The sequence below is a fragment of the Tamandua tetradactyla genome, chromosome 4 (assembly GCF_023851605.1).
Source record: "Tamandua tetradactyla isolate mTamTet1 chromosome 4, mTamTet1.pri, whole genome shotgun sequence".
Taxonomy (NCBI): Eukaryota; Metazoa; Chordata; class Mammalia; order Pilosa; family Myrmecophagidae; genus Tamandua; species Tamandua tetradactyla.
In genome coordinates this window covers 4,337,109-4,353,840 of record NC_135330.1, presented here as the reverse complement: position 1 = coordinate 4,353,840, position 16,732 = coordinate 4,337,109, and the positions used below count along the sequence as shown (strand labels likewise).

Genomic DNA, 16,732 nt, shown 5'->3' with positions numbered 1-16,732 from the left:
AATCCTTCCTATACTGTAGATGAGGTTTCATTATTCACAATAATGATAATAATTGCCATTATTTGTAGAGTATTTATAATATAAGTACTCTACTTGATTTTTCTCATTTAATTCTCTTAACAACCGTGAGATTCATGTTGCTGTTTCCACATTTTAAAAATGAGGTAACCAAAGCTAGAGAAATTTTAACCAACTTGCCAAGGTTACCTAGTTAGTAAATGATGGATCCGGTATTCAAACTGATGTGAGAGTCCACATGCCTACCCATTATGCTCTTATTGCTCCCCTCACTAATCTGAAAGTCTGTGTATGAACTAACTTGATTTTAAACCAGATTAAATATTTGTTGCTGAAATGATACTACTGGAACCAGGGGTCCTTGGTGAAGTAAAGGATAGTACAGAAGGGAATTTCTAACCTTTAAACAAAAATCTTAGCTCCACTGTCCATAGGATGTGGAGTTATTGACCATTCTTTGAGATAATATTTTATAATTTAATGTGGACTTATTTCAAGGATTGATAACTGATTCTGTGATCAGTACCAAGATCCCTAAAACACAACAAACAAAAGAATTTGCCCATCAGAAGTGTTCATTTTGTCCAACAAATTCAATAGTTACAAACCTTATGCTTTTAATCAGAGCAAGTCATAGTCCCACATACACCAAAATAAAAAGTCAAATCTGAGATCAGTGGAATTAGAGATCAATGAACTTTTTTCTTTATACTTTTAATTCTTATTACAGAGACAAAACAGTACTTTATACTACTAAGGAGGACCTAAACTTTTGTAAAACTGTGCAACTACTCTTGCAAATAATCAGATTTGAAAGACAGTTTTTGCTTCCCTAGAATACTTATATTTTCTAATACAGAACAAGGGTAGCTTCACTTAAAGAAGTGAAAGGTACCTTTCTGCTGTTTTTACCGGTGACACTGATGGTTGCTGCCAGAGTTTCCTTTTCGTTAATTTCATTGAGAGGAACTGAAAGAGAAGGACTGTGATCTTAATCCTCTGTTAATGAAAATGAAAAAATAGATTTCCTTGACTCATGGGAAGAAAGGGGTACCTCAAGGGAAGAAAATATGTGTTTGTTTTGTTCATTAGTAATTCTGAGATTAATTTGGTTTGTTAGAACATTTTAGTTCCCTTGATTCTTTTTTTTGGTTCCACCCATACTCTAAGTGGCCAGGAACAGACACAGGCTTTACACTGACTATATGGATACTTTATTTAAATATGCCTATGATTAAGCTAACTAAGAGATCCATTGTTGGTGGTTCAAAGTATATTGTTTGTTTTCTTAAACAAAAAATATGTAAAAAAAAAATTTAAAACGAAAGAGGAAAGAAAGATGAACTCTCAGGGTTAGGAATGTGGTTTCAATTCTGGCTCTGTCATTACCTTTGCTCTGTGATTTTGAGCATATCCTTTTTCCTCTGTGCTCCTATTTGTTAAAAAAGAGGATTAGACTAAAAAGTTCAAAGGCTCTTTCTGAATGATTCTTTCTAACATAAATGATGTTGATTTGTCACCTTGAAAATGGGCAGGTGCCTTCCTTTGACCATGAAGGAGCTAAGTTCTCAGTTTGGTCTGTTTAAAAATCACCTTTCATTAATAGCCATAGATTGCAGCTAGGCTGAGTAGGACCTGGCCAGAATTTAAATTTAAAAAAAAGAAAGAAAATTCCCAAAATAAATGCCCCCTTGCTCCATTAGGTGTTTTGTATTCTGTCTTCTTTCTGCAGGGGCACTGGGTTTCTTAATTGTCGTTATTGACTATTACTGACCCATTCCAGAATAGGTTATTTGAACCATTATTGTTTGTTTTCAGATGCAGCCTGTTTGTCTTGGCTTTATTTTTTTGCTTATAATAAAGCCAAATTAGTTATTTAGAATGTTTCTTGATCTAGGGCCTATTAATAAAGTAGGAGTCCCATAGTCATGAAGGAAACAAACACTGTGAATGCGAATTGGGAAGTTTATGGAATATAAAAACAATTTTACTGTTAGAACTTCAGCCTTGAAGCTTACTTTTCCATGAGAAAACCTTTCAGAAAGAAACCAGCTCAGAAAAAGTTTAATTATCTAGACTTGTTTTCTTTTCTTCTGTTTTTGTTTGTTTTATTATGAAAATTTTCAGATACACACAGAGTAGAGAGAACCTCTATGTACCATTATCTGGCTTTAGCAGCAACACCTTGCCAATCTTGTTGTATCTGCATTTCCCTATTCTCCCACCACCATTCTCTGGAATATCCTAAAGCAGGCTAATACTCACGTTATTCCATCCATAAATACTTCAGAATTTATTTCTACATTGTTTCGGTTTGCTGAAGTTACTGATATGCAGTATACCAGAAATGGACTGGCTTTTAATAGTGGGGATTTATTAACTTACAAGTTGCAATTCTGAGGCTGTCATGATGTCCAAATTAAGGCATCAACAGGAGGATACCTTCTCTGAAGAAAGGCTGCCAGCATCTGGGATACCTCTGTTACATGGGAAGGCACATAGCATCTGCTGATTCTCTCCTGGGTTTCATTGCTTTCAGCTTCTGGCTTCAGTGGCTCACTCAGCTTCTGTTGTTGTGTCCTTGTCTTTCAGTTTCTCTGGGGGTTTTTCTCTTCAGACTTCTCAGATTGTTTCTCTCCAAGCTCTCTGGGCTTTTACTGTCTTTCATCCTCTCATAAAGAACTCCAGTAAAAGGATTAATACTCGCCTTGAATGGGGTGGGTCATATCTCAGTTGAAATAACCTAACCAGAATGTCCCACCTACAACCAGTCTGTACCTACAGGAATGGATTAAAAGAACATGGCCTTTTCTGGGGTGCATAACAGCTTCAAACCACTACATAAGGATAAGAACTTTTTTTTTTTTTAGGGGATGGGCGTTATAACCACAGTAGCATTGTGTCACATTAAAAGAGTTAACAATAATTATTTAATTTCTTCTTTCAAGATTCCTGCATCAGAAATGTCTTTTTATAGTTTTTTTTCATTTAGTCAGGATCCAAACAAATTTCTTACATTATATTGGTGGATATGTCCCTTATGCCCTAATTAAAATAGTTCCCCCTCCATGTAGTATTGTCTTGAAGGTAAATGAGATATGTTTAAAAGTTTTTAAAGTGCTATGTAAATATAAAGGGTGCATGGTTGGTTTAGTGGTAGAATTCTTGTCTGCCATGTGGGAGATGGGTTCAGTTCCCTGCCCATGCACACCCCCCCCCCCCAAAAAAAAAAAACAATTGTTGGGTCAGAGGAGAAAAATTAACTTTCTAAAAATGTATGAGTTATAGTTTGGTGTTATAGTCAACATTAAGGAGAAATAGGAGAATGTGTAGATTTTTGTCCAAGTGATGGAGAAAAAAAGGAGAAATAATTCAGCATTGAACTGGTACTGAAATGTATTAAAATTGAACCAATGAATAGAAGCTGGTTTAGGATCTTCTCTACAGCATTTATAGCTAAGATATCAGCCCATATGGTGGATTTGATGATACCTATCCTTGGTTAATGTGCCATCCTCTCTTATACCATATGCCACATATCCTAGTATGGACCAGTGATAGTAGTGGGTATTTTAATAATGATTGTCATTGTCACCTTCATGTGTCAACTTGACCAAATGGTGGTACTTGTTTGTCTAGTTGGGCAAGTGCTGGCCTGTCTGTTGCAATGCAGACATTTCATAGAATTAGTAATATCATGATCACGTCGGCTGCATCCACAGCTGATTTCATTTGTAATCAGCCAGGGGGAATGTCTTCTGCAATGAGTGGTGCTCAGCCTAATCACTGGAAACCTTTTAAGGAGGATTCAGAAGAGATAGGCTCTCTTCCTGCTTTGGCTGGCAAGCCTGTCCTGTGGAGTTCATCCAAACCCTCCATCGGAATCGTCGGCTTCACAGCCTGCCCTGTGGGTTTTGGACTCTGTTCCCATGATCACATGAGACACTTTTATAAATTTTATATTTGCGAGTGTTCCCTGTTGATTCTGTTTCTCTAGAGAACCCTAACTAATACAGTGATGCTTTAGAGTTTGACTTGGATGGGGAGAGAGAGGTCTTAAAACACTCAGCAAAAAGATTTTCCCCGGAGGTAGAGTAAATTTTAATATTGGAATTCTGCCCCATACTCAGTTCCCACCCACCTGAAAAGTGGAAAATATTCTTCAGAGAATTGTTTTTTTAAATATATATGAGGAGGCTTATTATAGGAAGTGGTTCATGTGATGGTTTGGCAAGTACAAATTCCATAGGGCAGGTAGCAAGAGGAACTCTGGTGAAGTTTTCAGTAAATTCCCCCAGGAGAAGTTTGGTCGCTGAAGTAGAGGTGGAAATTCTTCTTCCGGACTGCTGAAATTGTCAGTGCTACCTTTAAAGCCTTCATCTGATTAGAAGAGACCTCTCTCACTCCTGAAGGCAATCTCCTTTGTTGATTATGGATGTAACAAGCCATGAATGTGCTCAACTGACCGCTGGTTCAAATCCATACACTATCCTCTCAGAAACAATGAGGCCAGTGCTTGCTTGACCAAACAACTGGAAACTAGAACTTAGCCAAGTTGACATATAAACTTAAGCATCACAGATCCCTAGCAGTGATAGCCCAAAGGCTTATTCACAGTAAGACAGAGCAAAAGTGTGACATCTGCATGTCTTCACCATTTGGGGGTCTTGAGAAGTTTCTGGAGTCCTGTAAAAGAGGAAACATTTTGGAGAATGAAAGAGATTCAGAGAGAGCAGAGCAGAACGACATAGCTATGAGAAGCAGAGTCCACCAGCCAGTGACCTTTGGAGATGAAGAAGGAAAGTGTCTCCCAGGGAGCTTCATGAAACGAAGCCAGAAGAAGAAGCTAGCAGATGACACCGTGTTTGCCATGTGCCCTTCCAGATGAGAGAGGAACCCCGACCATGTTCACCATGTGCCTTTCCAGAATGAGAGAGAAACTCTGACTGTTCGCCTTGTTCGTGTGCCTTCTCACTTGAGAGAGAAATCCTGAACTTCATTGGCCTTCTAGAACCAAGGTATCTTTCCCTGGATGCCTTAGATTGGACATTTCTATAGACTTGGTTTTTTTTTTTTAAGAGGAAACTTTTAAAAATTTTTTAATTTTTAAATTAAATTTAATTTTTAAAAAAATTTTTTTTAATTAAATTTTTTAAATTAAAAAATATATATTATAAGAAAGAAACACAAACATTCTTAATATAGGATCATTCTTTTCCACGTATATAATCAGTAATTCACAATATTATCACATAGTTGCATATTTATCATCATGATCGTTTCTTAGAACGTTTGCATCAATTCAGAAAAAGAAATAAAAAGACAACAGAAAAATAAAATGAGAACAGAAAAAAAAATTATACATACCATACCCCTTACCCCTCCCTTTCATTGATCACTAGCATTTCAAACTAAATGTATTTTAACATTTGTTCCCCCTATTATTTATTTTTGTTCTGTATGTTCTACTCATCTGTTGACAAGATAGATAAAAGGAGAGTCAGACACAAGGTTTTCGCAATCACACAGTCACATTGTGAAAGCTATATCATTATACAATTATCATCAAGAAACGTGGCTACTGGAACACAGCTCTACGTTTTCAAACAGGTCCCTCCAGCCTCTCCATTACATCTTAGATAACAAGGTGATATCTACTTAATGCGTAAGAATAACCTCCAGGATAACCTCTTGACTCTGTTTGGAATCTCTCAGCCATTGACAGTTTGTCTCATTTCAGTCTTCCCCCTTTTGGTCGAGAAGGTTTCCTCAATCCCTTGATGCTGGGTCTCAGCTCATTCTAGGATTTCTGTCTGACATTGCCAGGAAGGTCCACACCCCTGGAAGTCATGTCCCACGTAGACGGGGGTGGGTGGTGAGTTTGCTTGTTGTGTTGGCTGGAGAGAGAGGCCACATCTGAGCAACAAAAGAGGCTCTCTTGGGGGTGACTCTTAGGCCTAAATTTTCAGTAGACTTGACCTATCCTTTGTGGGGTTAAGTTTCATATGAACAAACCCCAAAACTGGGGGCTCAGCCTATAGCTTTGGTTGTCCACACTGCTTGTGAGAATATCAAGAATTCAGCTTGGGGAGGTTGAATTTTCCCCCATTCTCACCATTCCCCAAAGGGAACTTTGCAGATACTTTTCTGCTTACTGATCAAATCACTTGGATTCATCGGGGCATCACTCTGGACAGACCAACAAAATCTCATGTCCTACCCAAGGTTACATGTACTTATGGTGTTCAACCAAGCTATCTACATAAGTTATATTAGGAAATGCACTAGTCAAAATATAAATTTTATGCCAAATAAACATTTTTTTGCTTTAGTCTCACACATAAGTTGAAATTTTAAAATATTAATTATCATCTATTTTCAGCACTCTGCAGTAATGACATTCCTTTGTTCTTCCTCATGCTAAAACATTTTTTAAATTTGTACATTTAGTTACTATCATTATACACTCTAGGCATTCCTAGATTATACCATCTCAATCTTTATCATCTATCTTTCTTTCTGATTTCATTTATGCCCCAGCTCTCCTCCCTCTTATCATTCTCACATTCAGCTTCATTCAGTGTTTTAACATAATTGTATTACAGTTAGGTAGTATTGTGTTGTCCATTTCTGAGTTTTTTAATTCAGTCCTGTTGTACAATCTGTATCCAATTACAGCTCCAATTACCCAATATTTTACCCTATTTCTATCTCCTTTGATGGTCTCTGTTACCAACGATATATTACAAGTTTATTCACTAATGTCAGTTCATATAAGTGAGACCATACAGTATTTGTTCTTTTGTTTTTGGCAAATCTGACTCAGCATAATGTCCTTACATTACTTACATACTTCATAACTTTATTCTGTCTTACAGCTGCATAATATTTCATCGTATGTATATGCCACAGATTGTTTAGTCACCTGCCTGTTGATGGCTAAACATTTTGGCTGTTTCCATCTCTTGGTAATTGTAAATAATGCTGCTATAAACATTGGTGTGCAAATGTCCATTTGTGTCCTTGCCCTCATGTCTTTTGAGTAGAGACAGCATATAGATGGGTCCTCTTTTTAATCCATTCTGCCAGTCTGTGTTCTTTTATTGGAGAGTTTAATCCATTAACATTTAGTGTTATTACTGTATGGATAGTACTTTCTTCTACCATTTTGCCTTTTGGATTTTATATTTCATATCTCATTTTCCCTCTTTTTACCTTTACTCATAGTCTTCCTTTCTACACGCTTCTCCACACCTCTCTCTTCTGTCTTTTTGTATCTGTCTCTAGTGCTCCCTTTAGTATTTCTTGCAGAACTGGTCTCTTGGTCACAAATTCTCTCAATGATTTTTTGTCTGAAAATGTTTTAATTTCTCCCTCATTTTTGAAGGTCAGTTTGCTGGATATAGAATTCTTGGTTGGCAGTTTTTCTCTTTTAGTGATTTAAATATATCATCCCACTGTCTTCTGGCCTCCATGGTTTCTGCTGAGAAATCTAGGCATAATCTTATTAGACTTCCCTTGTATGTGATGGATTGCTTTTCTCTTGCTGTTTTCAAGATTCTCTCTTTCTCTTTGACCTCCGACATTTTGATTAGTAAGGGTTTTGGAGTACGTCTATTTGGATCTGTTCTCTTTTGGGTACACTGCAGTTCTTGGATCTGTAATTTTAAGTCTTTCATAAGAGTTGGGAAATTTTCAGTGATAATTTCCTCTATTAGTTTTTCTCCTCCTTTCCCCTTCTCTTCTCCTTCTGGGATACCCACAACGCGTATATTCGTGCGCTTCATATTGTCCTTCAGTTTCCTTAGTCCCTGCTCATATTTTTCCTTTTTTCCCCCTATATTTTCTTTTTCTTGTTGGATTTCAGATGTTCTGTCCTCCAGTTCACTAATCCTATCTTCTGCCTCTCAAAATCTGCCATTATAGGTTTCCATTGTTTTTTTCATCTGTTCTGTACCTTTCATTCCCATAAGTTCTTTGATTTGTTTTTTCAGACTTTTGATTTCTTCTTTTTGTTCCTTCCTTGCTTTCTTTATATCCTCCCTGAATTTATTGATTTGGTTTTTGATGAGGTTTTCCATGTCTGTTCGTATATTCTGAACTAATTGTTTCAGCTCCTGTATCTCATTTGAATTGTTTGTTTGTTCCTTTGACTGGACCATATCTTCAGCTTTCCTAGTGTGAGCTGTAATTTTTTGTTGGCGTCTAGGCATTTAATTACCTTAATTAGTTTATTCTGGAGATTGCTTTCATTTCTTTTACCTAGAGTTTTCTTGTTGGATGAATTTGTTGTCTATCTGTTCTTTGACATTCAATTCAGCTTTTTCTGGACCTCTGGCTTAGGTTTTGTTTAACAGAGGAGAATTTTTCAGTTCTTGTTTTCTTGTTTCTTGCCCTGCTTATATGGTACCTTTCTCCCCCCACCCTTAGGAGGGTCTTCGTAGGTATTATAGACCCCAGCCGGATTTTCTCAGACCAAACTGGCCTCTTATCAGGAGGAAAGAGTTACCTGCGTCAGTTTTCCCTGAGGGTGAGACCCAGCAGATTGACAGACTTTCCTGTGAAGTCTCTGGACTCTGTTTTTCTTATCCTGCCCAGTATGTGGTGCTTGTCTGCCTGCAGGTCCCACCAGTGTAAGATGATGCAGTACTTTTAACTTTGGCAGACTCTCCCTGCTGAGGGCATGGTGGAGACAGAGGAGAGGTTGTAGGCTGATTTTAATGGCTTCAAATTACCAAGCCCTGGTGTCTGAATTCCTTGAGGGAGGGATTCCACCTGAGCTGGGTTTCACCTCTCCCCTGGGGAAGGCACAGGCTCCAGACAAGCCCTCAAACGAGCTTGTTTCTGCCTATGCCTGGGGCAGTTGCAGCCTGAGAAGCCCTGACGCTGTATCCGAAGGCAGTCAAGCTTTGTAGAAACACAGCCACAAAAACCTCTGTTTCCTTTTTTTTTTTTCTTTTTCCGTCAGTGCTGCCCCCTTGGTGCTGGGGCAAAAATGAGCGAACTCTGCCTTGACCAGGTTCACCTGAGCTGGGGGCCTGTTTTAAGTAGTCAGTATTTGTTAATTAATTCCACAATTGGCGTTTGGTTGGGCTCAGCCCCTGCTGCTGGTAAAGTCCCTTTCCTTTCCCCTCTGTGAAGCAGTCTGGGGGGTAGGGGCGCCAGCGCCATCACTTCAGGAACTCACGGTTCTGGGTGGTTTTGCAGCTGGTCCAGACTGGGGTTTGCTGTGTGTCTGATCACTGACGTGGCCCCAGGAGCTGTTCTGTACTGGTTCTGGTTATTTAGTAGTTGTTCTGGAAAACGAACTAGAATGCGCACATTGCTAAGCTGCCATTTTGATTCTATATAGACTTGTTTTAATTGGGACATTTTCTCAGCCTTGGAACTATAAACTAGCAACTGATTAAATTCCCCTTTTTAAAAGTCAAAAAAACAAAAGTGTGACATTTGGGCCAGGTATAACAGACTGTTAGCGCTTCCTGTGAGTTTACATAGAAGGCATGGGGTTCTTGAGCAATGTACTGGAGAGTTCTGTGGCAGCACAAATAGCACTATTGTGCTGCAGTCGGATAGTATTGTCCTATCCATTTCTGAATATTTACAATCAGTCCTATTGCACAGTCTGTATCTGTTCAGCACCAAATACCCGATCTCTACCCTGTTTCTATCTTCTGATAACCTGTGTTCTTAACTGAAATTCTCTAAGTTCGCTCATGAATGTTCATTCATATCAGGGAGACCATACAATATTTGTCCATTTGTTTCTGGCTAATTTCGCTCAGCGTAATGTCTTCAAGATCCATCGATGCTGTTACATGCTTCATGACTTTATTCTGTCTTACAGGTGCATAATACTCCATTGTATATATGTACCACAGCTTGTTTAGCCATTCATCCATTGATGGACATTTGAACTGTTTCCATCTCTTGGGAATTGTAAATAATGCTGCTATAAACATGGGTATTCAATTTCCGTTTGTGTCCTTGCCCTTCAGAGAATATTTTTGATAAAAATACTAGAAAACAAATATTCTATTGAAGAATATTCTGGTCTTATCCATAGGGATGAATCTCATTCCCCTTAAATATGGTTTTACCTGGCATTACTAAGCTGCCATGCTGAGTTGTTTTTAAATTTTCTTTTATATTTTCCCGTTTTCCTTTTCCTTTTCTTTTTTTCTTATTTCTTGGCACTGTTTCCCACATGCATAAAGTACTTAGGTACTTATAGAAGAGAAGGCTTGATTGTCAGATAAACAGGTACAGTGCTGGTGACTTTTCAGTCTCATGGACTTCCTCAGTAGACAGTTTCTCATTGGCAGAGCCTTCTTGGGCCAAGTGATCAAGCCTTAACAGATGGTATCTGGTTCCCAGAACTGCCTTTTGCTCTTCATTGGGTTTCTGGATCACACTGGGTATTACAGCAACATTTTGGTAAAATTCCCTAAGTTTTTTTTTCTCTTCCCTTCCCCTCTTTAGTAAATTGGATCTCTGGATGTATACCCTAAGGCCAAAATAGCTGGTGAAATGGTTGTGTCCCATTTCTTCTCCCTCTGCTATGTGATCTGCGTGTTATTCTTTAGGTCTCAGTATTTTCCTTTCTTCTGGCTTTATCTGTTGTGCTCTTGGGATTAATCCAAGATTTGCAGTTGCAGATAGCTAAGAAATTGGCATCCAAATTTCACTGAGTAAAGTCCTCCCACCCTTATTCTGGTACTTTGCAAGAATATAATACCCCTAGAGTTACATGTCCTGTATAATAAAACCACAAAAGATAGCAAAGTATAATTTTTTATAGGGAGTAAGTAAAAAATGTAATTTTTTACAGGGAGCCTACTCTCTGCCTTGAAATTCTTATCTGCTTTTCTGTTCATTGCTTAACCTTGTCCAGTGACTCCTTGCGAATGGAGGTTGTTATTTTCTTTATGGTACTGCCAGACTAGGATTGGATGCCAGCTCTTCATTTTACCAGATTCCCTTCAGACTCTGTCATCTGAGATTAAAGAGGAAGGGATAGGCCAAGGACTTGATCAAGGAGTCCAGAATCAGTGTTTGATTTCTTGACTGTGAAAGCATACGGTTTTCCTCATTGCGATCACTGAATCTGTAGTTGTGCGTGTATGTAAGTATGTTTGGAACGGGGAAGGGGAAATAAGGCATTTGGAGGAGCCAGTTATCTTGGGATGTTAATTAGAATTTTGTGAAGGTATTACATTCACAGTGTTATGCCACAGTCACTACCATCCATGACCAAAACTTTTCCATCACCCCAAACAGAAACTCCATACCAATTAAACATTAACTTCCCATTGCCCACCCCTACCCAGCCTCTGATAACTCTTCTGGTTTCTGACTTTGTAAATTTGCGTATTCTAACTGTTTCATATGTGTGAGATCATACAATATTTGTACTTCTGTGTCTGACTTATTTCACTCAACATGATGTTTTCAAGGTTCATTACATTGGATAATATTCCACTGTATGTATATGTCACATTTTGTTTATCCATTCACTGGTTTATCCAACCTTTTGGACACATGGGTTGCTTCCACCTTTTAGCAATTGTGAATAATGCTGCTGTAAATATCAGTGTGCAAATATCTGTTCAAGTTCTTGCTTTCATTTCTTTTGAGTGGCATTGCCAGGTCATATGGTAATTCTATACTTTCTAAGGAACTGTCAAACTGTTTTACCTAGTGGCTGTGCCATTTTACATTTCCGCCAACAATATACGAGGGTTCTTGTATCCTCTCTAACACTTTTTATTTTCCCATTTAAAAATATTTTTTAATAGTCTTTGGCCATTTTAGTGGGCATGAAATGTTATCTCATTATGGTTTTAACTTGTATTTCTCTAATGGCTAATGATGTTTAAGCATCTTTTCATGTGCTTATTGGCCGTTTGTGTCTCTTTGGAGAAATGTCAACTCAAGTCATTTGCCCATCTCTTAATTGAGTTGTTTGTCTTTATGTTGTTTCAGTAGCAATTTTGATCATAAATCTGAATTGTTCTAGCTTATTGTTGCATAGAAGCCTTAAAGTTCCAGCCATAAACTTACCTAGTCTTTCATCAGCTGAAATAAACCTGATTGAAGATGAAAACATATAGATTATTGGGCTCTCCTGGAGAGAGGTAGGAATTTGAATTGGTCTTTTTCTAATTTGTCGGTCATTTTTTGCAGCACATCTTTTTGCAGTTATTTGTTTTGCCCCCTTTTCAGGGAAGAGAGGAAAGAAAACCATCTGTTTCCTTTTTTTGGCACCTTGCCTCACTATGGGGAAGGAAATTTTGCTATCTACTTATTGTTGCCATAAATGCTTAGTCTGTGGTCTTTTTAGTACTAAGGGCTGTCACAGCCTCTCTTCTGAGCCCAGCTATATTCAGAAATTCAGAGGGCCCTTGATTATTTGTGTTAAACAATCATAATTAGGATCTTACCTGATTGGGATATATCCCATGTAATTCTTTTGCTGTCTCACTATTAATTCCTAGATATAGATTGGAACTGGGATTGTCTTGCTTAGATATTAATTTAGGTTATTGAAGGTTTGACCCCTTTGTGCTCCTCTTTTTAATTTTCATTAATCTGGCTAATACTTATTCCCTTTTAATAGAACTAGGTTGAAGTGATACCTCTGTAATCTTTGAGGAAGACTAGAACAGAATGAACTATGCATAAGGGTTCTGTGTGTATAGAGGAGGAGGAAGGGATTTAAAATCCTTATGCAAAAGGATCTGGGATCATTGAGCTAAAGGGAGAAAGAAGCTATTGTCGTGTTTAGTTTGACTCAAACGTAGATCCTTTCAGAGTGCTGGATAGAGATTGCATGAGTGTGTATGTACACATTTATGATTGTATTTTATTTATTTTTTAATAGCATCTGGAATCAAGAGACCTGTGGCATCTGAGGTGAGTTTCATTTTGATACAACGGTTATTGAAACTTTAATTCTGGTATAGAAATAATCCTGTTTATGCATTTCTCTTTTCCCCTGCTTGGTTCTTGGAAGCGAGACAGGGCTCTTTTTTTTCTTTTTTTTTAAACCAGAAATGGAATGGCTTTTATAAAGGGAATTCAGTAAGTTACAAGTTTACAGTTGTAAGCCTATGAAAATGTCCAAACTAAGACATCCAGGTAAAACTACCTTAATTCAGGAAAGGCCAATGGTTCTGAGACACTTCTGTCAGCTGGGTAGTTACATGGCTGGCATCTGCTGGTTCCTTGCTCCTGGGCTTGGTTGCTTTCAGCCTTTTTTCCGGTGGAGATTCCTCACTTTGCTTCTCCAGAGCTGGCCTTCATCTCTTAACTTCTCTTGGCTTTCTCCAGGTTCTGCCTTGCTTAATATCTCAGGATGGCACACAGCAATTTCTTCCAAGCATCCATTAAACAGGGTTCTTGAATCTCTTTTGTAGACTAAAAATTATACAACTCTACCTTTGTTGTAGTTTATTATGAGTATTAATGTCTCACCTAATTATTAAGTACAATTTTTAATATACTTAAGACTGTGCTAAGTGCTATTTATAGATATATTTTATTTAATCCTGAAAACAGTCTCTCTGAGGTAAGTACTGTTGTTACCTTTGTTTATGGGTGAAGAAAAGAAAAGTGAGACTTCTTTAGAGGTCTGTAACTAGCATAAGGTTACACAGTTAATGAATGGTGAAGCTGGGATTCAAACCCAGGCAGTCTGACACCAAAGTCTACTTACTCTCAACTATTTTGCTCTACCTTTAGTGAATATGGAGACATTCTTTTAACTACACAAAAGCTGTTAATTTCCAAAGTTTCTCTTTGTGCAGAACACCTTCAGTTTACTTAACTTTCTTCCCATGGAGTATTTCCCCAACTCTCTTCTCACTTTTTTTTGCCTCTGTCCTCGGTTCTGTGACAAGGACCTCAGGTTGCTGGTCCTTTTGACAGGTATCCTGAAGGTTTTCTGGTACTAAGGGCCTTGGCAAGAAAAGTAAAAAAAAAAAAAAAAAAAAAAGTTGGCACGTAGACTATTTCCACTAGTCCCTTTACTTTCTAGCTTATTAATGAGTATTGACATCATGAACAGTGCTTTTATGTCTGTGACCGTCATCTTGTCTCTTGAAACTACCTTCTAGGCTCTGCTCTAGTAGTCTTATTCCTCCCTTATTTCAGAGGCAGTTATGTGATTGGAAGACAAAGCCTTGTCACATTGTCAAGAATCTCTTCAAGGCACTGTGACACTCTGGCTCCTATTTCAGAGGAGCCATGTTATTGCTTCAGTCTTAGGACTCCTGGACTATAGGATTACTTGCAATTTTTAGCAGCTGGATAATTTCTGTTGGTGGATTCAGTTTGGGCAGATGCATTCAGGTTGGATTGAGGACTAAAGGGGTAATAATTTCTAAAAAGAAGCTGAAAGAAGGGGTCTGTAAAACTGCATTTCTAATGAGTCTTGTTTTTGTAAATTGATGTATAAATAAGTATATATATATATACACACAGTTTTTTTCTGGGACTGCTAACCCCTATTTACTCAGTTTCTGCTTTTCTTTAATGACACTCATGTTTATTTTTTTCACACTTTTCACATGTCCTTACCTATTTTAATGTATTGGAAGCCAGCACTATAGTTGTGTGCATGTAGGGGTTGGGTCTTCTGAAAGTTTTATATAAACTGCTGAAGATTTTAAAAACTATACTTAACCTAGAAAGGGTGTGTTTGATTTGTTTTTTTTTTGGTGTTGTACCATCACAGTAGCTGTTTGTTGTATTATATGGAAACCGTATACTAATCTTGATTCTTCTTCTAGGTTTCTTATGCCTCTGGCATGCCCATCAAGAAAATAGGCCACCGAAGTGTTGATTCCTCGGGAGAGACAACATATAAAAAGGTGTGTCTGGGTAGAACCTTTTCATCTTAACTCCAAGAACCCAGCGGGGACAACTCTGTCCCCTTGATATTATTCCCCACATTCTGTCCCATTTCTTTGCACAATAACCATCATACAACTTGAATTTATTTTGTAAAGCATGAATTGTCTTCCATCTGTGTATATATATATTTTTTCAGTGATTATAAATTTTTTTTAATTTTTAATTTTTTTTAAACATAACAAACACATTCTTACCATATGATTATTCCATTCTACGTATATAAGTAATTCACAATATCATCACAAAGTTGTATATTATCATCATAATCATTTCTTAGAACATTTGTATCAGTTCAGAAAAGGAAATAAAAAGAAAACAAAAAAATTCATGCATACCATACTGTGAATGTGTATTTATTTTATTTTATTTATTTTTGCCTGGGCAGGCACCGGGAATCGAGCCCGGGTCTCCAGCACAGCAGGCGAGAACTCTACCTGCTGAGCCACTGTGGCCCGCCCTGTATGTGTATTTAAATGACAATGTTCTCAATGGACGAATCTGACATTGGGTGCTATTTTATTGAACTGAAGGTACTAGGTTTCCCTATTAGATATAAACATGTAACTAGGTCCTTGATTACCTTGCCACAGAGACCCATGTCTCTTGAAGTTTTCATCTTTCTTCTGGTGTTGAATATACATGAGATTAAGGCCATATCCCAGACTGGTGATAGAGGGGTAGGAAGTAGGTCAGGTTTTTTTCTTTCTTTGTTTTAAGAAGAATATAGTTTCAGCTGGTGAATAGTGCCTAAAACACCTGCTTTTTGAACTATAGATATCAAATGTAGTGGGAAAGTAGTAGTAATAGCCAAAAAGAGAAAAATTTAAGGGGAAGGGAAAACAGTAGGTAAGCATCTTCTGGATGAATTTAGAGATGCTTAGACTTCTAGGGATAGTATTCAACTTCCCATCTAGCATTTGTACCTTGTCTTATACAGAGCCTGAAGAGTTCTTGCTGGCCCATATTAATTTTTCTTTGTCTCTTCTCTGCTTTTGTTGCATTATCCCAAGTAGCAGAGGTATATAGTCAGTCACCTTCCTATCCCCTGGAATTGGTTATGAGACCCATGTCAATTCAACAGATACTTATTGAGCTCTTTTTACGTGCCAAACATTGAGATAAAACAAATGAATTTCTATTAGTTATAATTTTAATGCACAATGAAGAATAAGGAGAAATACAAGTCATGTCTAGATGGGAATGAGAGAAATCATTTAGAGCAAAGCTTTCCAATAGAACCTTCTATAGTGATCAAAATTTGCTTTATCTGTGCTGTCCAACATAGTAGCCATTAGTCACACTTGAAATGTGGCTAGTAAGACTGAGGAAGGGAAAATTTAATTTAATTTTAATTAACTTAGGTTTAAATAGCCCATGTGGCTGGTGACTATTGTAGATGATGTGCAATTTTCCCATGTGATCGGCATTATCGATTGTGAAAGTGAGGCTGTTATATTTGTGTTTTGATCATGGTATGATAATTAAAAATCTGAATACTTCTTTCTCAGAAATAATTTGAGTTTTCATGTTTCTTCCTCAGTTGGTAGTTCATTTTGCTACTCCCTTGTCCTTGGGACATTAATCTGGCCTTGCCTTAGAGGACTGAAAATCTCTAGCCAGATGGCCCAGGTATTGGTTAGTTGTAGTGACATTCCATGTCAGATGAATAAAATCTTTGGATAGCTTCAGATTCTCTGGGAGCAGGAACCTCAGGAGTGAGACTTGAGATTTTTCTCTCACTACAGTGTACCTCCTAAGTATAAATACGGATCTCAAATTTAGGCAGGTTGATAGGAGG

At 37.6% G+C, this 16,732-nt stretch overlaps 1 protein-coding gene across 3 annotated transcripts in view; it reads left to right on the top strand.

The window, feature by feature from the left end:
• Positions 1 to 16,732, top strand: part of PIP5K1A (phosphatidylinositol-4-phosphate 5-kinase type 1 alpha) — a 71,449-nt gene that overhangs the window by 21,464 nt on the left and 33,253 nt on the right. For all 3 annotated transcript variants that reach the window (XM_077156041.1, XM_077156042.1, XM_077156040.1), the window contains exons 2-3: positions 12,902 to 12,933; positions 14,811 to 14,891. In XM_077156041.1, coding sequence (XP_077012156.1) covers positions 12,902 to 12,933; positions 14,811 to 14,891 — 113 coding nt within the window. The remainder of the gene's footprint in view (positions 1 to 12,901; positions 12,934 to 14,810; positions 14,892 to 16,732) is intronic.